Source organism: Chiloscyllium plagiosum, unplaced genomic scaffold, assembly GCF_037043375.1.
Source record: "Chiloscyllium plagiosum isolate Xiang-an unplaced genomic scaffold, Cpla_swu_hap1 HiC_scaffold_3, whole genome shotgun sequence".
In the NCBI taxonomy this organism is placed as follows: domain Eukaryota; kingdom Metazoa; phylum Chordata; class Chondrichthyes; order Orectolobiformes; family Hemiscylliidae; genus Chiloscyllium; species Chiloscyllium plagiosum.
The window spans coordinates 153,750,402-153,777,466 of record NW_028270141.1 but is presented as its reverse complement, the minus strand read 5'-3'; the positions used below and the strand labels follow the sequence as shown (position 1 = coordinate 153,777,466).

General features: G+C 44.0%; 1 protein-coding gene across 1 annotated transcript in view; it reads left to right on the top strand.

Annotated features, from left to right (window-relative positions):
- The window catches only part of LOC122540179 (dynein axonemal heavy chain 8-like), a 1,258,818-nt gene that overhangs the window by 300,382 nt on the left and 931,371 nt on the right, over nucleotides 1–27,065 (top strand). The window contains exon 16 of the mRNA XM_087976819.1: nucleotides 19,446–19,581. Coding sequence (XP_087832945.1) covers nucleotides 19,446–19,581 — 136 coding nt within the window. The remainder of the gene's footprint in view (nucleotides 1–19,445; nucleotides 19,582–27,065) is intronic.

Genomic DNA, 27,065 nt, shown 5'->3' with positions numbered 1-27,065 from the left:
TGATTTTGGATGCCAAACTTTAATTTATGGACCAACCATTTTAGCCATTTTAGCTGCTAATCTCGTCATTTTAACTCTCTGCTCTTCCACATGAGTTCTCAATGCGTCAGAAAGTGAATTTTTGAACTCCTCTGAAATAATCATCTCTTGAAGAGCATGATATGTACTTATCCACCTCTCAAAATTACTTTGTTTGATCATTTCAAACTCAGTGTATGTTTGCCCAGGATCCTTCCTTAGATTCCCCAAATGTTGTCTGGTGGCTTCTGGCACAAGCTCATGTACACTTAAGATGGCTTTCTTCACACCCTCATGCACCCCAGATACCTCCTCTGATAGTGATGTGAATACCTCATTAGCTCTGCCTACAAGTTTTGTTTGGATCAACAAAACCCACATGGTCACTGATCACCGCATTTGTTTAATGCTTTCAAATGAGATGAAAAAGGCTTCCACATCCTTCTCATCAAATTTAGGTAATGCTTGAATATATTTAGTCAGTTTCTCACTAGGTCTTTGGCTACCATGGGTATGCTTATGCCCACACTCTTTCTCACCAACCTTACCTTCAGTCTTCATCTCCATCCTTTTAAGCTGACTTTCCTAAGTGCCAATTTCTGAAGTTCAAACTCCCTCTCTTTCTTCCTTTCCTCCCTCTCCTTTTCTGTCTCTTCTCTCTCTCTTCTGTCTCTTCTCTCTCTCTTTCTTTCCCTCTTCCTCTCTCTTCTCTCTTGCTTTCTCTTTTTTTGTTCTGCTAAAACAATTCCTTCCCTTTCTCTTTCCTCCGTTCTTAATCGTAATTAAAACCGTTTCATTTCTGTTGCCCTTTCCTTGTCTTTGGTCTCTAACTCAAGCTTTTTCATTTTCAATTGACATTTCCAGCAAATTTAAATGCTGATCTATTGCTGTAATTATCTCTCCTTTCCTTATGGAAGTAGACACTTCAACTCCAGCTTGTGTGCTAATTCCAGCAGCTTGGCCTTAATCACCTTTTGCAAAACCCCCCAAATCAATTCTTCTACCACAGAAAATTCTTCGTGACTGAAAGATCCATTGCTATCCCAAGCACTGCCTAAACGAACTGAAATCAACGCCCAGAACAAAAGAAACTAACACCTACCACTTACTACCTCAGAATCCAGCAACCCTAATCCCAGTCGGAACTATAAAACAAATCCCGCTAAAAACCCCCAATCTGTTATGGACCAGGCCAGACCCCCTCAAAACATTTGGAGAAACATTTTTGAACTGTAACTTTGCTAGTTGTTTTAAGGAGGTGTACAGCAGCTGGCCTGACCACTTAGTTTTAAACCAAACAGAATTTATTTGTTGGACTACAGAATGAAACACAAACAAAAGAGAAGCAAATACCGAAAAACTTAACCTATTCAAAAACCCAACAGTTATCCCAGCTCAATGATGCTCTTCCAATGATGCTCTTGCCAACTATCCCCATTAACACCTCCCCCCCTTTGCAAAAAAGGCAAAATCAACCATATGTTCTTACAGGAGAGAGAGAAATGGCAGGGAGATTCAGATGGAACACCTTCTTCTGTATAGCTGTTTCTTGGGCCAGTAGCCTCAAAACTGACTGACTTCTTTCACTGAATAGCCAAACTGCTAAAACCAAACCTAACCAGAGAAAGGCGGAGCTTGGTGAACTGGCCACTTATCTTTTATTGCACAAGCGTTTTTTTTTTAATTTGAAAGCATTCTCAAGTAGTGAAACCCAGACTTTTCAGAATCACTGCTTTTACGACCACTCTGAAAAAGAAACCAAGGACAGCATAACCGTGTTAAAGGAGCAGCAGCTTCACACCTCTGCTTCCTTCCAACAAGCCAGAACACCCTGGATTCATGCGATCTAATCTTCCAGAACAGCCTATCATGTGGAACCTTATCAAAGGCCTTACTGAAAACCATATAGACTACATCTACCTCCTGCCTTCACCAACCTTCCTGGTCACTTCATCAAAGAACTCTAAAAAATTTGTGAGGCATGTTCTCCCACTCACAAAGCCTTATTATTTACTTATCTATGCGAATTAACTCTGTGATCTGCCTGTATTGATCGCAAGACAAAGCTTTTCACTGTGTCTCGGTACACGTGACAATAAATTCAGTTCAAATTCAAATCTAATCCTGTCTTTCTAAATGCATGTGTATCTTATCTCTCAGAATCTTCTCAAGTAACTTACCTACCTCAGATGTTAAGCTGACTGCTCTATAGTTCACAGGTGTTTCTTTGCAGCCTTTCTTGAATAAGGGCACAACATTTACTAACCTCCAGTCTTCCCAGGCCTTACCTGTGGCTAGTGATGATGTAGAAATATCAACCAGGGCCCCTGCAATTTCTTTTCTAGCCTTTTGCGTGTTTTTAGATGTATCTAGTCAGGACCGGGATATTTATCCACTTTCATACATTCTAATACATCCAACACCTCCTTTACTGTGATATGGATTGTCCCCAAGATGTCTGCATCAACTTTCCCAAGTTTGAAAGTTTTCATGTCTTTCTCCATAGTTAACACAGAACCTCACCCACCTCCTGCAGTTCTATACATTCATGTCCATTTTGGTCCTTGAGGGGCCCTATTGTCTATCTAGTTACTATTTTTCCTTTAGTATACTTAAAGTACCTCTTTGGATTCACCCTAATCTCCTCAGCCAACGCTAGCTCATGCCCCCTTTCTGCCCTCCTGATTTCCTTTTTCAGTTAACTCCCATACTCTCTGTGTACCTCCAGAGATTTCCTTGATCCCACCTACCTGTACCTGAGCCGTGCCTCCCTGTTTCTGGTCAAAACCTCAATATCTCTTACTTTCTAGGTTCCTTATTCCTGCCAAACGTACCCTACATTCTCCGAGGAACATATAGAACTTGAACTCTGAGTATCTCAGTTTTAAAGGCCTCTCACTTGCCAGAGGACCCTTTGATTAGATTAGATTACTTTTTGATTAGATTAGATTACTTAGAGTGTGAAAACAGGCCCTTTGGCCCAAAAGTCCACACCGACCCGCCGAAGCGCAACCCACCCATACCCCTACAACCTAACACTACGGGCAATTTAGCATGGCCAATTCACCTGACCCGCACATCTTTGGACTGAGGGAGGAAACCGGAGCACCCGGAGGAAACCCACGCAGACACGGGGACAATGTGCAAACTCCACACAGTCAGTTGCCTGAGTCGGGAATTGAACCCGGGTCTCTGGCGCTGTGAGGCAGCAGTGCTAACCACTGTGCCACCGTGCCTGCAAACAAACTAATCCAATCAACCCCTACAAACTCCTGTTTAATTCCATCAAAATTTGCCTTACCCTAATTTAGATCTTGAGCCTGTGGATCAGTTTTGTCCCTCTCCCAAAACTATTTTAAAATAAATAGAGCTATGGTCACTGGTCACAAAATGCTCCCCGCTATCACCTTTCCTGCCATATTTCCCAAGGGTAGGTCGTGTATTGCCCCTTGCTGAATAGGACCCTCTATATACTGCTTAAGGAAACTTTCCTGAACACATTTGACAAATTCCACCCCACTGAAGCCCTTAACACTCTGGCAGTCCTTGCCTGTGTTAACAAAATTAAAATCACCTCCTATGACAACCCTATTGCTCCTGCTAGTTTCCCGAATCTCCCTGCATATTTGTTCCTCTAATTCCTGTCGACTATTTAGGGGCCAATAGTACAACCCCAATAAGTTCACCATTCCTTCTTATTTCTTAGCTCCACCCACAAAGCCTCACTGGATGATCCCTCAGTTATTTCATCTCTGATAATTGCTGTGATTCTTGCATTAATCAAAAATGCAATTTCCCCTCCACCTCTGTCCTGCCTAAAGCACTTGTACCCTGGCACATTAAGCTGTTAATCCTGTCCTTCCCTTAGCCATGTTTCTGTAATATTGTAGTCACACCTACCTGCCCTTACCTGTTAGTCCTCTTGTATTGAAATAAATGCAATTTAATCCAACAGGCATTCCTTGCCCCCATTACGTTCCAGCCTGACCTATCTTTTCAATTTAACATTTCTGATTACTGTATCTCCTTCCAGCCTCAACTTGCCTCCCTGCTGTTGAAGATTTCAAACCCCTGCCAATCCAGTTTAAACCTTCCCTTGCAGCACTAACAAACCCGGCCATCAAAATGTTGGTCCCCTTCCAGTTCAGGTGCAACCTGTGCCTCTTGAACAGGTCACCTCTGCCCCAGAAAAAATTCCAATGATCTAAAAATCTGAATTCCTGCTCTTGCACCAATTCTGTAGCCGTGCATTCATCCTCTTGTTCTTACCCTCACTTGCACTTGCCACTGGAAGTTATCCGGAGATTATCACCAACCAAATCTTGCAGGTATTCCACAGTATGACCTACTAATTTTCATATCATCCACAAACTCACTGTTCAACCTTCTTCCATTCAAGTCTAAATCATTTATATACCACAAACAGCAAAGGCCCCAACACTGATCCCTGCAGAGCACCACTAGATGCAGGCTTCTAATCACAAAACAAATTGCTGTACAATCACCCTCTGCTTCCTGACACTCAAAGTATTCTGGATCAATTTAGCTAAATTTCCTTGCATCCCATTGGCTCTTGCCTTTGCTATCAATTTTACATATGAAACCTTATCAAAAGTCTTGCTGAGGTCTATGCAGGGTATATCAAATGCATTGCCCTTATTGACATACTCTACGAAAAATTCAATCAAGTTGGTCAAGCATGACCTCCCTTTAACAAACTCAATACTGATTATATTTGATTGGTCCCTTCCTCTCCAAGTGCAGATTTACTCTATCCCTCAGAATTGCTTCCAGTAGTTTACCTATCCCTGAGGTTAGGCTAACTGGCCTGTGGTTTTCCAGCTTGTCCCGTCATCCCTTCTTGATTAATGATGCCACATTGGCTGTTCTTTATTCCTCTGGCACCTCTCCTGTGGCCACAGAGAAATTGAAAATTCTTGCAGCACACCTGCTATCTCCTCCCCTATTTCACTTGTTACCTTGAGATATATTTCATCTAGCTCTGAGGTTTGTCTACTTTTAAGTTTGCCAGACCAATAAATACATCCTATCTGTCTATGCTAATCTTTATTCTTATATGCTATGTTTTGGTTTATCCAAAACATTTCTAGTCAGTGGTAACTCCCAGGATGTTGATTGTTGATAAAATGCGGCCTTGATTTCAAGGAGTATCATTCTCATCTCAACTTACATAGGAACCCCACCATCTGCAAGTTCCCCTCCAAGCCACTAAACATTCTTACTTGGAAGTATGTCACCATATCAAAATCACTGACAAAATCCTGGAGTTCCCTTCCTAACAACATTGTATGACTACCTAAAGAACATAGATTACAGTGAGTCAAGAAGGCAACTCTCCAACGGCTTGACAGGGCAACTGTGGATGGGCAATATGTGACACTCCCAAATCCTATGAATTATTTTTTTAAAAACCCTGTCTGGTTTTCCTTTAACTTATGTTATGCATCAACTTTTCTGCACTGTAGATGCACCTTAGTGATTCTAGCTACTGTTTGAGCTCTGAAAGCTGTCATCGAAGAGTTTGGTGCTGGAAAAGCACAGCCGGTCAAGCAGCATCCGAGGAGCAGGAGAATTGACATTTTGGGCATACGCCCTTCATCGGGAAGCTTTCTTTGACTCTGATTTCCAGCATCTGCAGTCCTCATTTGCTCCTATGAAAGCTGTAGTTCAAGCTTGTGCAGCAGGTGACACCTCCTGTACATGGGAAGTGTCTTTTATTTTACTTCAAAAATATAATTAATTCATAAAATTCTCTATAAATGCACATTGTCCCAAAAGCGGTTCAGTTCTGTACAGTTGAATATCAAGTAAATAAACAAAACATTGGATTTTAACTCTTTCCAAAAAACCCAAGGCCTCTCACACGCATAGTACTAATATTTATACATATCTGAGACATTAGGAGGGTCCGATAACTGAACAAATGCCCATTTACCTTCAGCAGGAAGACCTCAGACATTGATTTTTCCCCAGTGTGCCTTGGCTGTAGTTGCCCAAGCTTTAGTGCGTCCCTCAGACATTGTCCTTGACCTGGAATGCGTCAGCATGCAACACTCAGTCGAGGTCAACTTCTTGTTCTGGAAGACCAGCAAGTTTTGAGCAGACCAAAGAGCATCTTTCACTGAATTAATGGTCCTCCAAACACAATTGATGTTTGTCTCTCTGTGTGTCCCAGGGAACAGAACATATAGTATAGAGTCCCACATTATGGAGCTACTCGGGACAAACGTTGACACAAACCATTGCATCTTCCTCTAGACTTCTTTTGCAAAAGTATATTTCAAAAGGAGATATGTGACAGTCTCAATGCACTCCTCTTCCGGCCTCCCCAACCTTCCACAGCCACTTACAGGGCAGCATGCAGTGGTGGAGACCAACCGGACGTACATGAAGGATCTCACAAGTAGTGCCCTTCTTACCACCAGCCAAGCGATGACTTGGTACTTGTTAGAATGTCTGGTGATAAGGCATTCTGCCAAATGACTAACAGTCTGCTCAGGGAACCGTGTAACAGCGTCCACCCCTCCTTTTCCATCAGAGTTTCAAGGATGCTGTGTGCAGACCTCTTGCTGATGGACTGGTGGTCAAAGGTGCTTTGCTTTGCAAATGTCTCGAAAGTGATACAGAATGGTCCAACTACCTGCAGTGTTCTGCAGTAGCGAGGCCAGTCACATCCTTCACATCACGTGGGGACAGTACATGGTGATACTTCGTGTTTGTGTACTGAGAGTCAATGCACAGTTTGATGCAGTTGCACACAAAGGTGGCCATTAGGATGAAGGCAACAGTGGGTACGTTCCTTGACCAACACCAACCTCCACCCCCGACTCCAAACCAGAGTTTTGTTCATGGAGTCCCTGCAGAACTGGTTTACCTTGAGCTTCCAGATTAAGTGGAAAATGGCTCAGGTGGCTGAAACAGTGCAGTTTTGGGGAATGGGCCATACCTGCGCATGTACAAGATCAGAGAGAGTGCCTCACACCTGATGACCGAGTTTTTTATCCACAATGGAGAGGGAGCAGTGCTCCCAAAAGATTAGTTTCTGCCTCATTTTGGCAATAGGCTCCTTCCAAGATTTTGTGCATGCCCTGGCCCCTCCGAACCATATTCCGAACTCCTTCAGGTAATCTGTCCTGATGATGAAGGGAATGAAGGTTTGGTCAGCCCAGTTCCTAAAGAACATGGCCAAAATCTTGTCTCGATTACCTTGGCTCTCGAGGCCAGGTCGAACTGGTTGCACATGGTCTGAGTTTACACACTGAAGGTGGATCCGAGCAGAAAATGACAACATCATCCATGTACAGTGAAGCTTTGGCCTGTAGGCCTCCACTGCCTGGAATAGTCACTCCTCCCAGGATTGCATCCTTCCTGATGGACTCAGCAAAGGGCTCTGTACAACACACAAACAAGGCAGGAGAGAGTGGGCAACCCTGCCTGACTCCGAATTTGATTGGGAAGCTTTCTGATTCCCATCCATTGATTGAAACTGCATTAACAATGTTGGTGTAGAGCACTCAGACCCAATTGCAGATTCTCTTCCCAAAGCCTATTTTGAACAGCATGTCCCACATGTAAATGTGCAATATTCTATTGAAGTCCTTCTGATGAAGCAGGCATCCACCCCTCTGTCCTGCATGTAGGTGATCGTATTCCTGAGGAGCGCGAGGCTCTCAGAATTCAGCCTGCCCAATACAGCGCAGGTTTGGTTAGGGAGAATCACCAATCACAGAGCAGACCTGACCTCGTTGATGAGGACCTTAGACAGGATATCTTAGTCTGTATTCAGCAATGATAATGGCAGCCAATTTCTAATTTCTTTCTTCTCCCCCTTCCGTTTGTAGATGTAGGTGATGATGTCTTTCCTCACGGATTTGCTCATAGTACCTGCCAGAAGCATATTGTTGTGCACTGCAGCAGGTCCTGGCCAATCAAGTCACATAGAGCCAAATACTACTCAGCCTGTAAGCCATTGCTTCTGGGAATTTCATTCTTTTCTAAGGACTGGAGGGCCTTGGTTAGCTCATCCAGAAATATTGACTGATCCAGTCTGTCACACATGCTGTCATCTAGGACCTCCATGATAGACAACAGGAACAAGTGGGAGGCCATGCTATCTGTCGGCTTTGTGTTATACAAACAGGCATAAAAGCGTTTATTGATCCTCAGGCTGTCAGACTGGGATGACCCTGCCAAGCCATCTTCTTCCTTCAGGCCGCTGAGCACAGAGCTCTCCTTGTGCACCTTCTGGAAGAAAAAATTGCAACAACATCACATCTTGCTCCACGTTGTGGGAGACTATCATGGAAGCCTATGAGGCACAGAGCAAGACTTGCTGACTCTTCACCTCTTTGAAATCTTCTGTGACATTGACCCCCATCATCTACAGCAGAAGTAGGTTCTGCATACTTTCTGGAGATTGGACAGTTTTGCCTGCCTCTCTCCTACCTTCTGAACACCTTTGAGGATGAAGAACCTGTTGATGTTCCTTTGACTGTTTTCTAATATTCCATTGGATACTCAAAGATAGACTTTACAGTTCTCCAACCTGTGTAATCTCTTTTGAGCTCCTCACTGTTTTATGGGGTCAACAATTTCACATTGATCTTCCATATTCCTAATCAGCCCACTCGTCATCCTGTAGGTAACAGTTGGCCAGCAGGAGGCAGAAATGAGAAGAACACCAGTTATTCGACCAAAAACATATGGGACGCCAACAGGAAATCTATTCTTGAGCAGATAGACTTGTCGAGTCGCAGCCAGGTGAATTTATTCTGTGCTCCACCTGCAGGGGTGCTGAAAATGTGCAGCTTGGCAATACTAACTGTTTCCATCGGGAGTCTGGATGTGGACTCCAATTTATTGTCAGCCTCTCGATCGTCCATCCGCATTGAAGATGCAGTTGAAGTCTCCAGCCAGAATGAGCGGCCTGGACATCGCTAGCATCAGTAGGAGCTTCTGCAGGATGGCCAGCAGTTCACTCTTTACAAGTTAATTAGTCTCAGCAGAACTTTTCCTTACATAATGTCTGCTATGAGGAGGAGCCTGCCTACCACCTCTTTAACTTAGGGAATGGTGAAATTGCCTCCTCGCAGCAGGATACTCAGACCGGAGGAACGGCTATCGTGTCCCCCTTGACCAAATCAAAGACCCATGGGTCCATAAGCTTGACTATCTCTGATAGCTGCTGAAGTGTGGTATCCCAGATCCTGCAGAAAGAGAAGATCTGCTTTGACATTGGCCAGGTAAGCCAACGTGGAAACACGTTGTACAATAGATTTATCCCAATGCACATTAATGCTGGCAATTTTAACACCCATTTTAATAGTTTATAGAATACCCCAATGTCCATTCTGCTGCAGTCTTGTCACTTGGTGACTCTCTGCATCCCCATGGTGTGGGTGAATTATTGGACAACTATCCACACTGAGGTAGCTTTCTTTCTGAAAGGATTTCCCTGTTCCATTAACATTTGGGCTTGAATGAAGCCAGCAGGGTCCAGTTCTGAGTGTGAGAGAGGGACTGTCAGACTGTCCCTTATCTCTATTGCCCAGAGATGTGCAGTGGTGGGTATCCCTTGGTTTCCAATGGCTGGAGTTGGGCTTCACTGGACTCCTTGTGACATTTGGTGTTTCTGGGTTGTGGGGCGCTCCTCTCCTTCACCCCATGGTACTTTGTCTCTTATTTTGTTGATGCTCAGCCCTCTACATGTCTTCATCATCCGAGAAACTGCTGGTGTAGCCATCATGCAGCTGCCTCTTTCCTTATTGCTGTGCTTCTTTGTTGGCCTGACGTATCTTTCTTTTCCAGTATCCACTCACCTGCCTCCTTCGTTTCCTCCTCCATTGACTCTGTCTGGTCAGGTGGAGGTTGGGTCAATTATGCATCCGCATTAGTTACCTTTTTCTGATCTCTGGCCTGTCCCTCCTTCTGGATTCTCCTTTATGCCACAGGATGGCTTGACCAAATTGGTCTTCCATACCATTAGCTTACTTTCAACTTATTTCAAATTCACTTAGTTTATTCTTATTTTTGTCCTGTTTACTCTAAACTGAAGATTAGTAAAGGTAGAAGTTCCTGCTCCTTACCACAAATTAGCTCCCTCTGCGGTGCCTGTGAATTCTTAAGCTTCTTATGCAAGGCTGGAAATTTCCATTCTTTTTAATTAATATGGTTGAAACACAATCCCTATTTGCAGCTGTTCTTAGATTTATGCAGCACCATTGGTCCAACCAATCCAAAACATTAACCCAAACTAAATTAATCCCATCTGCTTGTTCTTGACCCATATCCGTCTAAACCTTTCCTATTCATGTCGTTATACAAATGTCTTTTAAATGTTGCAAATGTACCGACATACATCACTTCCTCAGGAAGTTGAATTGAATTGCATTGGATTTATTGTCACGAGTACAGAGACACAGTGAAAATCTTTGTCTTGCGAGCAATACAGGCTGATCACAAAGTTAAATGGCACAGATAAGAAAATAATAGGTAAACAGTGGCAAAAATCAAAACATAGATATAGGCGAATGCTAAGAATTTGTGAGTCCATTCAGTATTCTAACAACAGTAGGGTAGAAATTGTGTTCAAAACTGGCTGGTGTCTGCGTTCAGGCTTCTGTACCTTCTCTCTGATGGTAAAGGTTGTAGAAAAGCATTGCCAGGGTGGGATGGATCTTTGAGAATGCTGGCGGCCTTTCCTTGACAGCGAGCCTGTTAGATGGATCCTATAGATGGGAGGTTGGCCTTTGTGATTATCCAGGCCGAGTTTACCGCTCTCTGACCTTGAATGGTACAGTTGCCATACCAAGTAGTGATACATTCTGACAGAATGCTCTAAATGGCACACCTATAAATGTTGGCAAGGGTATTTGCCGTCATGTCAAATTTCCTCAGCTGCCTGAGGAAGAAGAGATATTGTTGGGCCTTCCAGTGGCAGTTACTGGAAGAGGCCAAGAAAGCTTGTTGATGACCACTCCCGAAAGCTTGACACACTCCACTGGTTCCATCTCTATGCTGTTAATGTGTAGGGGGACATGAGTAACATCCCGTCGAAAGTCAGTAATGAGTTCCTTGGTTTTGCTGGTATTGAGAGCTAGGTGTTTCTCAGTGCACTATTTTTCCAGGTCATCCACCTTCTGTCTGTAGTCTGTTTCGTCACCATCTGAGATTCGACCGACTATGGTGGGGTCAGCAGCGAATTTGTAAATGGCATTAGTCTGGTATGTTGTGACGCAGTCACGGGTATACAGTGATACAATAGGGGGCTGAGTACGCATCCCTGGGAGACTTCAGTGTTGAGTGTTAGTGAGGATGAAATATTGTCCTCAATCTTCACTGATTGTGGCGTGTTGGTCAGGAAACTGAGGATCCAGTTGCAGAGAGTCGTGCTTAAGCCGAGATCACTAAGTTTAGTAATCATTCTTGAGGGGATAATTGTGTTGAAAGCTGAACTGCAGTCAATGAGTAGGATTCTTACGTAGCTGTTCTTGGTGACACTCCTCACCAAGGAGTGAAGGTGGAGGTGTGAAGGGCAAGTGATATGGTATCTGATGTGGATCTGTTGGTCTGATAGGCAAATTGGAGTGGGTCAAGAGTAGTGGGGAGGCCGGAGTTGATTAATGCCATGACCAGCCTTTCAAAGCACTTCATGACCACCGAAATTAGGACCACTGGGTGGTATTCATTGAGACATGTTGCATGAGCCTTCTTAGGTACAGAGATGATGTTGGCTGTCTTGAAACAGGCAGGGACAGTGGCCTGCTGTAGGGAGAGGTTGAAGATGTCTGAGAAGACCTCTCCCAATGGATCTGCTCATGCTCTGAGTACACAGCCTGGTACTCTGCCTGGTCCCATTGCTTTCCTTGGATTCACATGAAGGAAAACTGACCTGACCTCTGATGCAGTGACTGTTAGGATAGGTTCATCAGGAGTTGTTGGAATATGTATTACCTCTCTGCCGAAATTCTGCTCAAAGCTAGCATAGAAGGCGTTGAGACAATCTGGATCTGATATCTTGCACTGACTCTTTTTAGAGTCTGTTATGTCATTCACTCCTTGCCATGGTTGCTGGGAGTCTGTCTGGGTCTCTAGTTTGGATCGGTATTGGTCCTTGGCTGTCTTAATGGCTCTGCGAAGGTCATACTTGGATTCCTTACATTTGAATGGGTCTCCTGGTCTGAAAGCCTCACTCCTCATTCAGGGTTTCCTGTTGGGAAACACCCAGATTGACTTCTTCGATATGCACTTCTCCACACACATCCTGATAAACTCTGTGACAGTGGTGGCATACTCGTCCATGGTACCTGCGAACTGTTTGAACATGGCCCAATCAGCCAATTCCAGATAGCACTGGAGTTGATCCTCTGCCTCCTCTGACCAGCACTGGACTGTATTAGCGAGGGGGTCTACTGCTTGAGCTTTTGCCTATAAGCCAGGAGAAGAAACATGGCATTGTGGTCGGAGTTCCCGAAATGAGAGTGAGGGATGGAGTGGTAGGCATCTTTCACAGTGGTGTACCAGTGGTCTAAAATGTTCAGACCCCTGGTGGGGCAAGTAAAGTTCATTCACAAGCAAACCACCCTCTGCATAAAATGTGTGCCCATCATGACTTCTTAAAAAAACTTTCTCTTCTCACCTTAAAAATGTGGCCATAGTCTTGAAATTCTCCATCCTAGAGAAAAGACACCTGCCATTAACCCTATTTATATCCTTCATGATTTTATAAACTTATATAAGGTCACCTCTCAACCTCCTATACTCCAGTGAAGAAAGCCCCAGCCGTTTCTTACAACTCAAATCTTTCATATCCAGCAACATCATGGCAAATCTCTTCTGAACCCAGTCCAGCTTAATAATATCTTTTCTATAACTGGGTGACCAGAATTGGAGACAGCATTCCAGAAGAAATCTCACCAATGTCCTATGCAACCTTAACAATTCTTCCTCACTCCTATACTCAAAGGACCTAGCAATGAAAGCAAGCATGCTAAATGCCTTTATATATCCCTGTATATCTGTAATGCACACTTCAAAGAAATATGTATCTGAATCTCTATGTCCCTCTGTTTTAGAAAATTACCCGAGACCGTACCATTAATTGTATAAGTCCTATCCCTGTTTGTTGTACTGAATTGCAATACCTCACATTTATCCATCTGTCATTTTTCAGCCCATTGGCCTATTTTATCAAGGTCCCTTTGTAATCTTAGAGAGAAAGTGAGGGCTGCAGATGCTGGAGATCAGAGCTGAAAATGTGTTGCTGGAAAACCTTGGATGCTGCCTGACCAGCTGCGCTTTTCCAGCAACACATTTTCAGCCCTTTGTAATCTTAGGAAACCTTCTTCATTGTCTACTATACTACCAATTTTGGTGTCGTCCGCAATCTTACTAACCATGCTTCCTCTATGGATGTAGGTATGCCCGCTGAGCTGGAAGGTTCAATTTCAGACGTTTTGTCACCATACTAGGTAACACCTTCAGTGAGCCTCCAGGGGCAGCACTGCTGATGCTTCCTGCTTTCTATTTATAGAAGAATCTCAACCTGAGCCAAAAATCTTCTCAAAACTCACTAATGCCTCCTATATTCTCATCAAAATCATTTATATAAATGACAAACAAAAGATGACCCAGAACAGATTCCTGTGGAACACCACTGGTCACAGGCCTCCAGTCCAAAAAACAACCTTCCACCGTCACTCTCTGTGTACAACAATTTCACCAATTATCTATCCAATTGGCAAGCTCACCCTGAATCCCATGTGATCTAATTTACTAATTAGTCTACCATATGGAGCCTTGTCAAAGGTTTTCCTAAAGTCTAAGTAATCAACATCTACTGCTCTGCCCTCATAATCTTTTTAGTAACTTCCTCAGAAAGGTTTGTGAGACACGATTTTCCTCACACAAAACCATGTTGACTATCTATCCCTAATCAATTTTTGATTTTCTAAATGCCCGTAAATCCTATCTTTTAAACACACCCTCAATAATTTACCCACAATTGAAGTCAGACTCACAGACCTATAGTTCCCCAATTACTTATTACAAGCTTTCTGAAACAGAGGTACAACATTAGCCACCCTCTAGTCATCAGGCACCTCACCTGTGGTTATAGATGTTGCAAATATTTCTGCAAGAGGGTTTGTAATTCCTCGCTTACTTCCCAAAATAGTCTGGGATACATTAGATAAGGTCCCGAAAGATAATCCACCTTTATATTCTCAAAGACCTCCAGAACTTGCTCTTCTGTAATGTGAGCTGTTTTAAAGCATCAAAATTTATTTCTGTGTTCTCAAGCCTCCATTTCTTTCTACACAGTAAAAACTGATACTTAATATTCACTTAGTATCTCTTCAGCACAAAGATGACCTCCTTGATCTTTAAGGGGCCCAACTCTCTCTCTAGTTCCCCTCTTACTCAGTGTACTCACAGAACTTTTTTGAATTATCTTATCTGCCAATTCTATTCCATATTCCCTCTTTGCCTTCAGGATTTCTTTCTTAAGAATGCCCCTGCACTCTTTACATTGAACACAAGATACAATTGAACCAATTTGTCTATATCTAAAATAGGATTCACTTTTATTCTTGACTAGAACCCCAATACCTTTATTCATCCATAGTTCCTTAATCTTACCAGCCATTCTCTTCACTTGAACAGGAGAAAGTGAGGACTGCAGATGCTGGAGATCAGAGTCGGGACTGTGGTGCTCTTCGGATGCTGCCTGACCAGCTGTGCTTTTTGAGCACCCCACTCCCGACTCTTCGCACTAACAGGAACATTAATGCCTCTGAACTGTCATCACACTCTTGAAAGCCTCCCATTTGTCAGACATCCTTCTACCTGCCAACAGTCTACTCCAATCAACTTTTGAAAGTTCTTATACCATCAAAATTTATCTTACTGCAATTAAACACTTTTATGAAAAGATTATCCATTTCCATAAATATTTTCTAACTAGTAAAATTGTGCTCGCGAGACTCAGTGTTTCCTTATTTCAGTCACCTGCCCTCCCTTATTGCTCAAAAGGAGGTCAAATTTTGCTCCTTCTCTCGAAGGAACATCCACTTGTAGATGAAAATTTTCTTGAATACATTTGACAAATTCTTCACCATCCAAACTTTTAACATTATTGTAGCACCAATCAATGCTTAGAAAATTAAAATCCACTATATTACAAGTTTGTTATACTTAAATATATCTGAGATCTCCCAACATATTTCTAGATGCACCTCTAATATCCTAGTTCACACTGCACCCTCCATTACCGCTTTGTCTGATTATCTATTACCACTTTTCCACCACCTCCCTTTACAATTCAGTAGGAAAAGTTTAAATCAGAAATTAACTTCAAAATGTTGGTTCTGTGGAAAGGTTACTAGAACTGCAACATTAACTCTGATTTGTCTCCACAGATGCTGCCAGACTGACTGAGCTTTTCCAGCAATTTTTTAATCTTGTTTTGATTTATAGCATCTGCAGTTCTTTTGGTTTTTACGAAATATTGGTATTTGGAGTGATCTGCATCTCATGTGAGTTGCAGCACATCAGCATATATTTAGAAGTGCCAATGATATAATTACAAATAGGTCTTAGCAAATTTTGAGAAGATTTTGAGGTTCTGGATGTAAGTTTGCTCACTGAGCTAGAAGGTAATTTTCAGACATTTCGTCACCATACTAGGTAACATCATCAGTGAGCCTCTGGTGAAGCATTGATGTTATGACCTGCTTTCTATTTGTGTTTAGGTTTCCTTGGATTGATGATGTCATTTCCTGTGGCGATGTAGTTTCCTGTTTTTTCTTGGGGGCGGGAAATGGGGCCGAGGTCGATGTGTTTGTTGATAGAGTTCTGGTTGGAATGCCATGCTTCTAGAAATTCTCCTGCGTGTCTCTGTTTCGCTTGTCCTAGGATGGATATGTTGTCCCAGTCGAAGTCGCGTCCTTCCTCATCTGTACGTAAGGATACTAGTGAGATTGGTTCATGTCTTTTTGTGATGGAAATGTGTTGCTGGAAAAGCGCAGCAGGTCAGGCAGCATCTAGGGAACAGGAGAATCGACGTTTCGGGCATTAGCCCTTCTTCAGGAATGAGGAAAGTTGGTCGAAACGTCGATTCTCCTGTTCCCTAGATGCTGCCTGACCTGCTGCGCTTTTCCAGCAACACATTTCCATCTCTGATCTCCAGCATCTGCAGACCTCACTTTCTCCTCATGTCTTTTTGTGGCTAGTTGATGTTCATGTATCCCGGTGGCTAGTTTTCAGTCTTTTTGTCCAATGTAGTGTTTGTTACAGTACTTGCAAGGTATTTTGTAAATGACGTTCGCTTTGCTTGTTGTCTGAATAAGGTCTTTTAAGTTCATTAGCTGCTGTTTAAGCGTCTGGTGGGTTTGTGGGCTACAATGATGCCAAGAGGTCTGAGTAGTCTGGCAGATATTTCTGAGATGTCTTTGATGTAGGGGAGAGTGGCTAGGGTTTCTGCATGCATTTACTTCTTGCTTGTTTGGGTTTATTGCTGAGAATTTGGCGGTCTGTGTTCTTTGGGTACCCGTTCTTTTTGAATATGCTGTATTGGTGATTTTCCTCTGCTCTTTGTGGTTCCTCTGTGCTGCTGTTTATGGTGGCTCATTGAAATAATGTTCTAGTGCAGCTTCGTTTGTGTGTGTTGGGATGATCAAGACCATCAATACTATCCTTACTGGAATAAAATTCACAAAAGAGGACGGAAACAATAACAAACTGCCATTTTTAGATGTCACAGTAGAGTGAACAGCCAATGGGGAACATCAAATCAGCGCCTACAGGAAAATAACACATACAGACTAAATACTGAACTACAGAAGCAATCATCCCAATACCCACAAATGAAGCTGCATTAGAACAATATTTCAACAAGCCACCACGCACTGCAGCACAGAGGAACCACAAAGAGTAGAGGAAAATCACCTATACAGCGTATTCAAAAAGAACAGGTACCCAAAGAACACAGACCGCCAAACTCTCAGCAATAAACAGCAGCTAATGAACTTAAAAGACCTTATTCAGACAACAAGCAAAGCAAAAATCATTTACAAAATACCTTACAAGTACTATAACAAACATACATTGGACAAACAGGCCGAAAACTAGCCATCAGGATACATGAACATCAACTAGCCACAAAAAAGGCACGACCCAATCTCATTAGTTTCTTTATGTACAGATGAGGAAGGACGCTACTTCGACTGGGGCAACATATCCATCCTAGGACAAGCCAAATAGAGACACGCAGAAGAATTCCAAAAAGCATGGCATTCCAACGAGAACACTATTAACAAACAAATCGACTTGGACCCCATTTACTACCCCCCGAGAAAAAGAACAGGAAATGACATTGCCACAGGAAATGACATCACCAACCCAAGAAAACCTAGACACATAAATTGACAGCAGGTCATAACACCAGTGCTTCACCAAAGGCTCACTGATGCTGTTACCTAGTATGGTGATGAAATGTCTGAAAATGAACCTTACAGCTCAGTCAGCAAACTTACATTCACAAGTACGTCTATCTGGGTGAGTTTTGGGGTGGATTCTGTTGGAGTTCTCAAAAGAAAGCTGGGCGTATATTTGAAAATGATGAATTTGATTGGCTACAGAGATTGGGCTGGAGAATGGGACTAGTTGGGTAGCTCATTCAGGACCGGTTCAGCTACTTTGGGTCAAGTGACCTCCTCCTAAAGTGTAAAATTCTCAAATTCTGTTCAATGATTCAAAGTAATAAGTGATAGAATAGTGATATAGAGCCTTTGTGCATTTGCACTGAGATTACTCTGTGCAGTTTAGTCTCCTCATGTAAGGAAGGATATACTTCTGTTAGAGAGATTCAAGAAATGTTTTCTAGGTTGATTCCTGCAGTGAAAGGTGTATGTTATGAGTAGAGTTTAGGAGTATTAAACTTATATTCCACAGAATTCATTTAAAATACTAATCTATTTAAAATAAATGATATTATTAAAAATCTTGACAGGATGAATGGTTGAAGGATGTTACCTTTGGCTGGGAAAACAAGGTCACATGGTTGTAATAAGAAGTTGGTCATTTTAGCTGAGATGAGGAACCATTTTTTCACAAAATGTGTTGTCATTCTTTGGAATTAGAGTGTGAATGCAGAATTATTGACATAAATCATAGCATTAAGGAAGCTAAGAGATATTGAGGCATAGTGAAAAGATGGAATTAAGATAGAATAGACCTGTTCATACAGAATGGTGGAATATGCTCAAGCAGCCAATTGCTTAACTGTTGTTGGGCTAGCCACACATAAATATTATGATAACAAGAATTTGGATATTCTGTGGCATCTTACCTTCTGACTTCCTAAATCCTTTCCAGGATATACCTGTGTCTACTGGAATACTCTCTAATTATAGATGTAACACTCAAAAAGTTTAACTGTCTCAGAGAATTAAAAATTAGTATTGACTTGATTAACATTCAATTAAGCAACTTAATCATTCGCTTCCTTGATCACATCATGAATTAAATATATATCAGTTAAAATTCACATTTCAGAATCCAACAAGATTTCTTCAACAACTTGTCCCAAACCCCAGCCTCTATGATCTTCTGAACGAGAGTAGCAGCTTCAGTCAAATACCAGCATATCTAGGGTCATCTCCAAATGACTCACTATCCTAATATATATGCTAGACAGTCATTATAGTTGGATCTAAAATCTTGTACTCCTTACGTAACAGCACTGTGGAAGCAGTGGTCACCTGCATTTTTGGAATAATTAACCATTAGCAGCACTTTTTAGCTCGACCAGTAACACCTACTAACCCACAAATACAGAAATTTAAAAATTACAGCCAACACAAAGAAAGACATGACAGTCAGACTGGAAAGGGAATGTCTGTTATGTCTGGAAGCCAGCAGTCATTAAATACTAAAATGGATCAAAGTGGCTAGTAATGAGACAAGTATGAACACAAAAAATATTCCAGACGAGTCATAAATAACAATATATCGCTAGCATCTAATATCTGAAAACACAGAAGCAATGATTATGCTTTGAAATTGTTATTTCGCCTGCTCTCAACCTTCTGTTGAATTTCACTGAAATTATATGCCATGTAACTGGGAACTAAGGATTATCCTTGTCACTGATCACATTGTTTTACAAAGTGATAACTCAGTGTGTTTCTGATCTGCTTTTGGTCTTATCGTTGTAAAAAGTATTTAAGACAATCTTTGAGAATGTTCTCATTATGCATTATACATTGATTTCAGCATGAATGTTATTTTTATTATTTTAATGACAAATGAGGAGTATAGCAAGCTTGTGATTGCAAATATTACTTCTTGGATAAAAAGTGAAAGAATGCTTTCAACTCTTACCTTCTAAGTACTTGTTTTTATTCCAGAAAAATTCTGACATCCTAAGAAGTTCACACGGCATCTCCATTGTGCATACATACAACAAAATTGCTTATGTATTGGTGAAGTTTGAAGTATTACATCACAAGGCATGGGCAAAAGAAATTTCAACTCTACAATACTGTAAGTACATAAGTACATAATTCCTTTGAAGAAAAACATTCTACTATACTATGGTCAATTGTGAGATAGACTTTACAGGTGAGCAGTTATGGTGCTCGGGCTTCATGCACTAGGAGAAAATACTGAGAATGTGGCAGTGAAGGTTAATACATGTGACTTTCCGTTCATTAAAATTTCTGAAATCTGTGCAGCCAGCATTCAGTATTTTTAATACAAATACTTCATGCTAAGGCAGAAGTGGGTACTGCAGATGCTGGAGATTAGACTCAAGATTAGAGTGGTGCTGGAAAAGCACAACAGGTCAGGCAGCGTACGAGGAAAATCGACGTTTCAGGCAAAAGCCCTTTATCAGGAATGAGGCTGGGAACCTCGGGGTGGAGAGATAAATGTGAGGGGGTGGAACGGGGGAGAAGGTAGCTGGGAGTGCAGTAGGTGTATGGAGGTGGGGGTGAAGGTGATAGATCGGAGAAGAGGGTGGAGCAGATAGGTGGGAAGGAAGATTAATTGGTAAAGTATGGGGAGGAGAAATGAGGAAACTGGGACCCTCCAACCCCATGGCATCAATGTGGACTTCACCAGTTTCCTCATTTCTCCTCTCCCCACTTTACCCCAGTTCAAACCTTCCAGCTCAGCACTGTCCTCATGACCTGTCCCACCTGTCAATCTTCCTGAGAAAGGGCTTTTGCCCGAAACGCGATTCTCTTGCTCCTCGAATGCTGCCTGAGCTGCTGTGCTTTTCCAGCACCACTCTAATCTTGACTTTATGCTAAGGTTCATGTTTTTATTTTGCAACTGTTTTGTGGAGAAGCACAGTTGAGCTCTAATTCTCCAAACATGGTAAAATATGGCTTTAGGTCAGAACCTACCTGAACTTTTTGTGCTTGATGGACCATGTGAAATCCAATGTGACCTCCTAATTTTTGGGGAAGAATTTTTGGGGCTATGGGGAAGAACTCTGTCTCCGTGGTCGCCGCAGCTACTTCCGCCCCCAGTGACGTCAGCAACCTACATTTGGACCACATCGCCGCATGTGTCTCCGCCCCCCCGCCGCGTTCCGTCATCACGCCTAACCCCGCCCCCCCGCCGCGTTCCGTCACCACGCCTAACCCCGCCCCCCCGCTGCGTTCCGTCACCGCGAATAACTCCGCCCCCACGCCACGTTCCGCCACCACGCCTAACTCCGCCCCCCGGCCGAGTTCCGTCACCGCGCCTAACCCCGCCCCCCCGCCGGTCTCCATCACCATGTCCAACTCCGCCCCCACGCCGACCTCTGTCCCCGCCCCCAGGCCTAACCCCGCCCCCACATCCAGCTCCAGTCCCACACTAGGTCCTAGCTCCCCGCCCTGCCGTGTGTTCACCATCCCTCCAGACTTGCCCCTCTCTGAGGATGAAAGATCAGTCCTCAGCAGAGGTCTCACCTTCGTTCCCACACGTTCTCGGGTCAATGAATTCAATACACGGAGTGACATCGAACAATTCTTCCGCCGCCTTCGCCTCCGTGCCTTCTTCTTCAATCAAGACTATCGCCCACCCTCTGACGACCCCTTCTCCCACCTCCAACACACCCCGTCCACCTGGACACCCCGTGCTGGCCTCCTACCTGCCCTCGACCTCTTCATAGCAAACTGCCGCCGCGATATTAACCGCTACCTGAACTCCCACACCCCTCCCACCCACTCCAACCTCTCACCCTCGGAACGCGCAGCCCTCCACTCCCTCCGTTCCAACCCCAACCTCCCCATCAAACCAGCTGACAAGGGAGGCGCAGTAGTAGTTTGGCGCACTGACCTTTACACCGCTGAGGCCAAATGCCAGCTCGCAGATACCTCCTCCTACCGTCCCCTTGACCATGACCCCACCCCCCACCACCAAACCATCATCTCCCAGACCATCCATAACCTCATCACCTCAGGGGACCTCCCATCCACCGCCTCCAACCTCATAGTCCCACAACCCCGCACCGCCCGTTTCTACCTCCTGCCCAAAATCCACAAACCTGACTGCCCCGGACGACCCATCGTCTCAGCCTGCTCCTGCCCAACCGAACTCATCTCGGCATACCTCGACACGGTCCTGTCCCCATTAGTCCAAGAACTCCCCACCTACGTTCGTGACACCACCCACGCCCTCCACCTCCTCCAGGATTTCCGCTTCCCCGGTCCCCAACGCCTCATCTTCACCATGGACATCCAGTCCCTGTACACCTCCATCCCCCATCACGAAGGACTCAAAGCACTCCGCTTCTTCCTTTCCCGCCGTACCACCCAGTACCCTTCCACCGACACCCTCCTTCGACTGACCGAACTGGTCCTCACCCTGAACAACTTTTCTTTCCAATCCTCCCACTTTCTCCAAACAAAAGGAGTAGCCATGGGCACCCGCATGGGCCCCAGCTATGCCTGCCTCTTCGTAGGGTATGTGGAACAATCCATCTTCCGCAACTACACTGGCCCCACCCCCCATCTTTTCCTTCGCTACATTGATGACTGTATCGGCGCTACCTCGTGCTCCCACGAGGAGGTTGAACAGTTCATCCACTACACTAACACCTTCCACCCCGACCTCAAATTCACCTGGACAGTCTCGGACTCCTCCCTCCCCTTCCTAGACCTTTCTGTTTCTATCTCAGGCGACCGAATCAACACGGACATCTACTACAAACCAACCGACTCCCACAGCTACCTGGACTACACCTCCTCCCATCCTGCCCCCTGTAAAAACGCCATCCCATTCTCCCAATTCCTTCGTCTCCGCCGCATCTGCTCCCAGGAGGACCAGTTCAAAATACGTACAACACAGATGGCCTCCTTCTTCAAGGACCGCAATTTCCCCCCCGACGTGGTCGACTGTGCCCTCCACCGCATCTCCTCCACTTCCCGCTCCTCCGCCCTTGAGCCCCGCCCCTCCAACCGCCACCAGGACAGAACCCCACTGGTCCTCACCTACCACCCCACCAATCTCCATGTACAGCTCATCATCCGCCGTCACTTCCGCTACCTCCAAACAGACCCCAGCACCAAGGATATATTTCCCTCCCCTCCCCTATCAGCTTTCCGTAGAGACCACTCCCTCCGCGACTCCCTTGTCAGATCCACACCCCCCACCGACCCAACCTCCACGCCCGGCACCTTCCCTTGCAACCGCAGGAGGTGCAACACTTGCGCCCACACCTCCCCCCTCACTTCTCTCCAAGGCCCCAAAGGAAACTTCCATATCTGCCACAGATTCACCTGCACCTCCACCCACATCATCTACTGCATCCGCTGCAGCCGGTGTGGCCTCCTCTATATTGGGGAGACAGGCCGCCTACTTGCGGAGCGATTCAGAGAGCACCTCTGGGCCACCCGGACGAACCAACCCAACCACCCTGTAGCACAGCATTTCAACTCCCCCTCCCACTCCACCGAGGATATGCAGGTCATTGGACTCATCCACCGCCAAACCACAACAACGCGACGGTCGGAGGAGGAGCGTCTTATCTTCCGACTGGGAACCCTCCAACCACAGGGGATGAACTTGGACTTCACCAGTTTCTTCATCCCCCCTCCCCCCACCTTGTCTCAGCCGAATCCCTCCAGCCCGGCACCGCCTTCCTGACCTGCAGTCTTCTTCTTGACCTCTCCGCCTCCATCCTACTCCGACCTATCACCCTCACCTTGACCTCTTTCCACCTATCACATTTCCAACGCCCCTCCTCCAAGTCCCTCCTCCCTACCTTTTATCTTCTCCTGCTGAACACTCTCTGCTCATTCCTGAAGAAGGGCCTGTGCCCGAAACGTCGAATCTCCTGTTCCCTGGATGCTGCCTGACCTGCTGTGCTGTTCCAGCAATAAAGTTTCAACTTTGATCTCCAGCATCTGCAGACCTCACTTTCTCCTCTGATACGTGTATGGAATGAGCTGCCAGAGGAAGTGGGGGAGGCTAGTACAATTTCAGCATTTAAAAGCCATCTGAATGGCTATATGAATAGGAAGTGTTTAGAGGGATATGGACCTTGTGCTGGCAGGTGGGATGAGATTGGGCTAGGATACCTGGTCAGCATGGACAAGTTGGACCAAAGGGTCTGTTTCCATGCTGTACATCTCTATGACTCTAATTAAAGGAATCTTATCAAAAGCCATACACGGAAAAGGAATCCAAATGTATCCCTGAATTTTATTCTGTTAAAAAATGATCTCTGAATGAGGAAATGGAAACCATTGCATATTCAGGCAGATGAAAAATGGGCAGAAGTTCATCAAATTATATTGCCAATGGGATACTAAAAATGTTTGTTTGGCGTGGCACATGAGCTGCCACTGGGGGAGTGGGCGGTCATTTAATAGTGAGCAAAACTCAAACTAAAATACAAAAACATTTTTACTGGTTTGGATTGCACAAGGATGTAGTTGAATTTTGCCAGACCTGTCATACATGTCAGGTAATTGGAAAACCACAGGTTTTGAGGAACGTTTTACAAAAGTCTTAATTGACCTCTACCTAAAGCAAAAAGTGAGTATCAGAATTTGTTAACAATAATGGATGTGTCCGTTAGATTTGCCTAAAAGATACTGCCTCAGGCAAAAGGCTCTCAAGTTTTTTTAAAAAGAACACATGTGCAATGAAGGGGGAATGGCCAGTTCTCCCAGCTCAGCTGCTCTCTGGATTGGTTTTTTAGATTAGATTAGATTACAGTGTGGAAACAGGCCCTTCGGCCCAACAAGTCCACACCGACCCGCCGAAGCGCAACCCACCCATACCCCTACATTTACCCTTTACCTAACACTATGGGCAATTTAATATGGCCAATTCACCTGACCTGCACATCTTTGGACTGTGGGAGGAAACCGGAGCACCCGGAGGAAACCCACGCAGACACGGGGAGAACGTGCAAACTCCACACAGTGAGGCGGGAATTGAACCCGGGTCTCTGGCGCTGTAAGGCAGCAGTGCTAACCACTGTGCCACCGTGCCGTTTTCGCATTCTGGCTGTTCACTGAAAGCAGTCAGTTCAGTTTGAAGCTGCTGGTCCAAGAAGCAGCTATATGGAAGAAGGTGTTCTGTGCTGCCATCTCTCTCTCTCTCTCTCTCTCTCGCCTGTAAGACCCTGTGTTTGATTTTACCTTTTGTGCAAAGGGGTATTTATGGGGATTGTTGCATGTATTGGGAACAGCATCATTAAGTTGTGGTAATCTGTTGGGTTTTCAGATAGGCTAGATTATCCGGTATACAGTTCTCTTGGTCAGGGGGTTTGGTCTGGTCTATAACAAAGGTGAAAATGCAAGATTTAAAAAGGATTTAAGGGGCAACTTTTTCACACAGAGAGTGGTGCATGTATGAAATGAGCTGCCAGTTGAAGTGGTGGAGGCAGGTAGAATTATAAAATTTAAAAGGCATCTTGTCAGGCATATGAATAGGAACGGTTTAGAGAGATATGGGCCAAGTGCTGGCAAGTGGGATTAGATTAATTTAGGATATATGGTCGGCCGAAGAGTCTGTTTCCATGCTGTATACCTCTCTGACTCTAAATGAATATTTTTAAAAAAACAATGACAAAACCATACCCACTACTGTCCAAAATCAGATATCTCACTCTTGCTCTCTTTTTTCTAATAAAGTACATTGAAAAAGTAAGTGTTTTATACTCCAGCTCACTCCTGCCTACTTAGTCTCTTGATCTGGTTCCTGAGCAGCCAAATCTGCATCACATTTTGAATCATGATATCACCTTTGGAACTCTCTCTCTGGATTCAGCTGCACTCCCCCTACTGCCACTCTGACTGATCCTGCTCCTCAGGTATTTATCTGGCAGTTTCTGTTGCTGTTCACCTCCAGATTCACTCTGCTGTTCTGTGCTCCCATTGCCATTGACTTTACATCCCTTTGTAAAATATGCCACCTTAGATTTCAAATTAATTCCCATATTTTGACAACAACTTAAATTAATTTATGTCCTTCATGCTTTTGCACTATCCTTTCTTCACTATGTCTTACAACAGTAGGAAAGTTGCACTGGAACACTCCTGTCAGAGTAGGCCATGAAGACAGTTGAGCCTGACCCCATCATTCATATAATCATTGCTGGTTGAACACTTCAATGCCTTTTGCCTTCTACATTCCCATTACCCACTCTGGCGTTGATAATCAGAAATTTATCAATTTCTACTGTAATTATACTCAGAGAAGAGACTTCCATAACATTCTATGATTGAGAAGTCCAAAGGTTCTTAGTTTAAAAAAAGGTCTCCTAATCTCAGACCAAGTGGCATCTATTTATTTTTAAATTCTGTCCCCGGTTCTAGATTCTCCAACCAGCGGGAAAGTCTTACCTGTATGCTATTTATGCTGTCTATCCCTTTAAATGCATTGCAAGTTTCAATCAGAATGAGATCACCTCTCATTCTTCTAAATTAGAGCGTACAGGTCCAACACCAGCCAGTAAAAGGCAGTGCCTGTCTAGTGAGATTATTTTAACTACCTTAAAGGCTATTAGTTCTAGGTCTGATTCTGACTTTTACTCTATCATTAAATTGAAAAATACTTACCAGTTGATTTCCCACTTTGACCCAAATTCTCAGATACTCCATAAGACACAGGAGTAGAACGAACCCATTCATCGCATTTGGAAAAGCATGGCCTAATTAGGGATAGTCAGCATGGCTTTGTACAGGGCAAGTCATGTCTTAGTAACTTGATTGAATTTTTCGAGAAGGTGACAAAGGTGATTGATGAGGGTAGAGCAGTGGATATTTTCTACATGGATTTTAGTAAGGCTTTCGACAAGATTCCTCATGGTAGGCACATCAGGTTAAGATGCATGGTACCCACGGTGACTTTGCCGAATGGATTCAGAATTGGTTTGCTCATAAAAGGCAGAGGGTAGTGATGGAAGCGTGTTTTTCAGGACAGAGATCCATGACTAGTAGTGTTCAACAGACACCCTTACCGGGACTTTTGCTGTATATATTGTTATGGACTAGGCCAGACCATTCAAAACATTCTTCAGCAGGCAACCCAGACCATAACTTTGCAATTTATTTCAGTATGTGTACAGTCAAAACTTCCCAGAGTAAGTTAGCTAGGCTAACTACCAGGTTTTAAGACAGACAGAAATTTATTCACAAAATTACACAATGAAATACAAAGAGCAAAGGACCCCTACAGAACCCCTATCCAAACTAGACTTAATTATGCTGTTCCGAACATACACAATAGTCCGAATAAGCAAACCCCCTTATTAAAAAGTTTAAAAAATGGAACAGATGCTTACAGGTTGAAGTTAGAAGGGCAGAAAGAGAGAGACCCTGTTTCCACTCAGCTGAACTCCTAACTAGTTCTGGACTGAATTGCTCAGCTAGCGAGCTGATCACTTCCCTTTCATTATACAAGTCACTTCTGAAACATGACCACTTTGACCTGAAGTCTCATCTGTTTACATATAAACAAAAAGGCCTCTCAATACCCTTTAATCTCTGTACCAAACCAGTCTAATCGGAGCTGTGAGT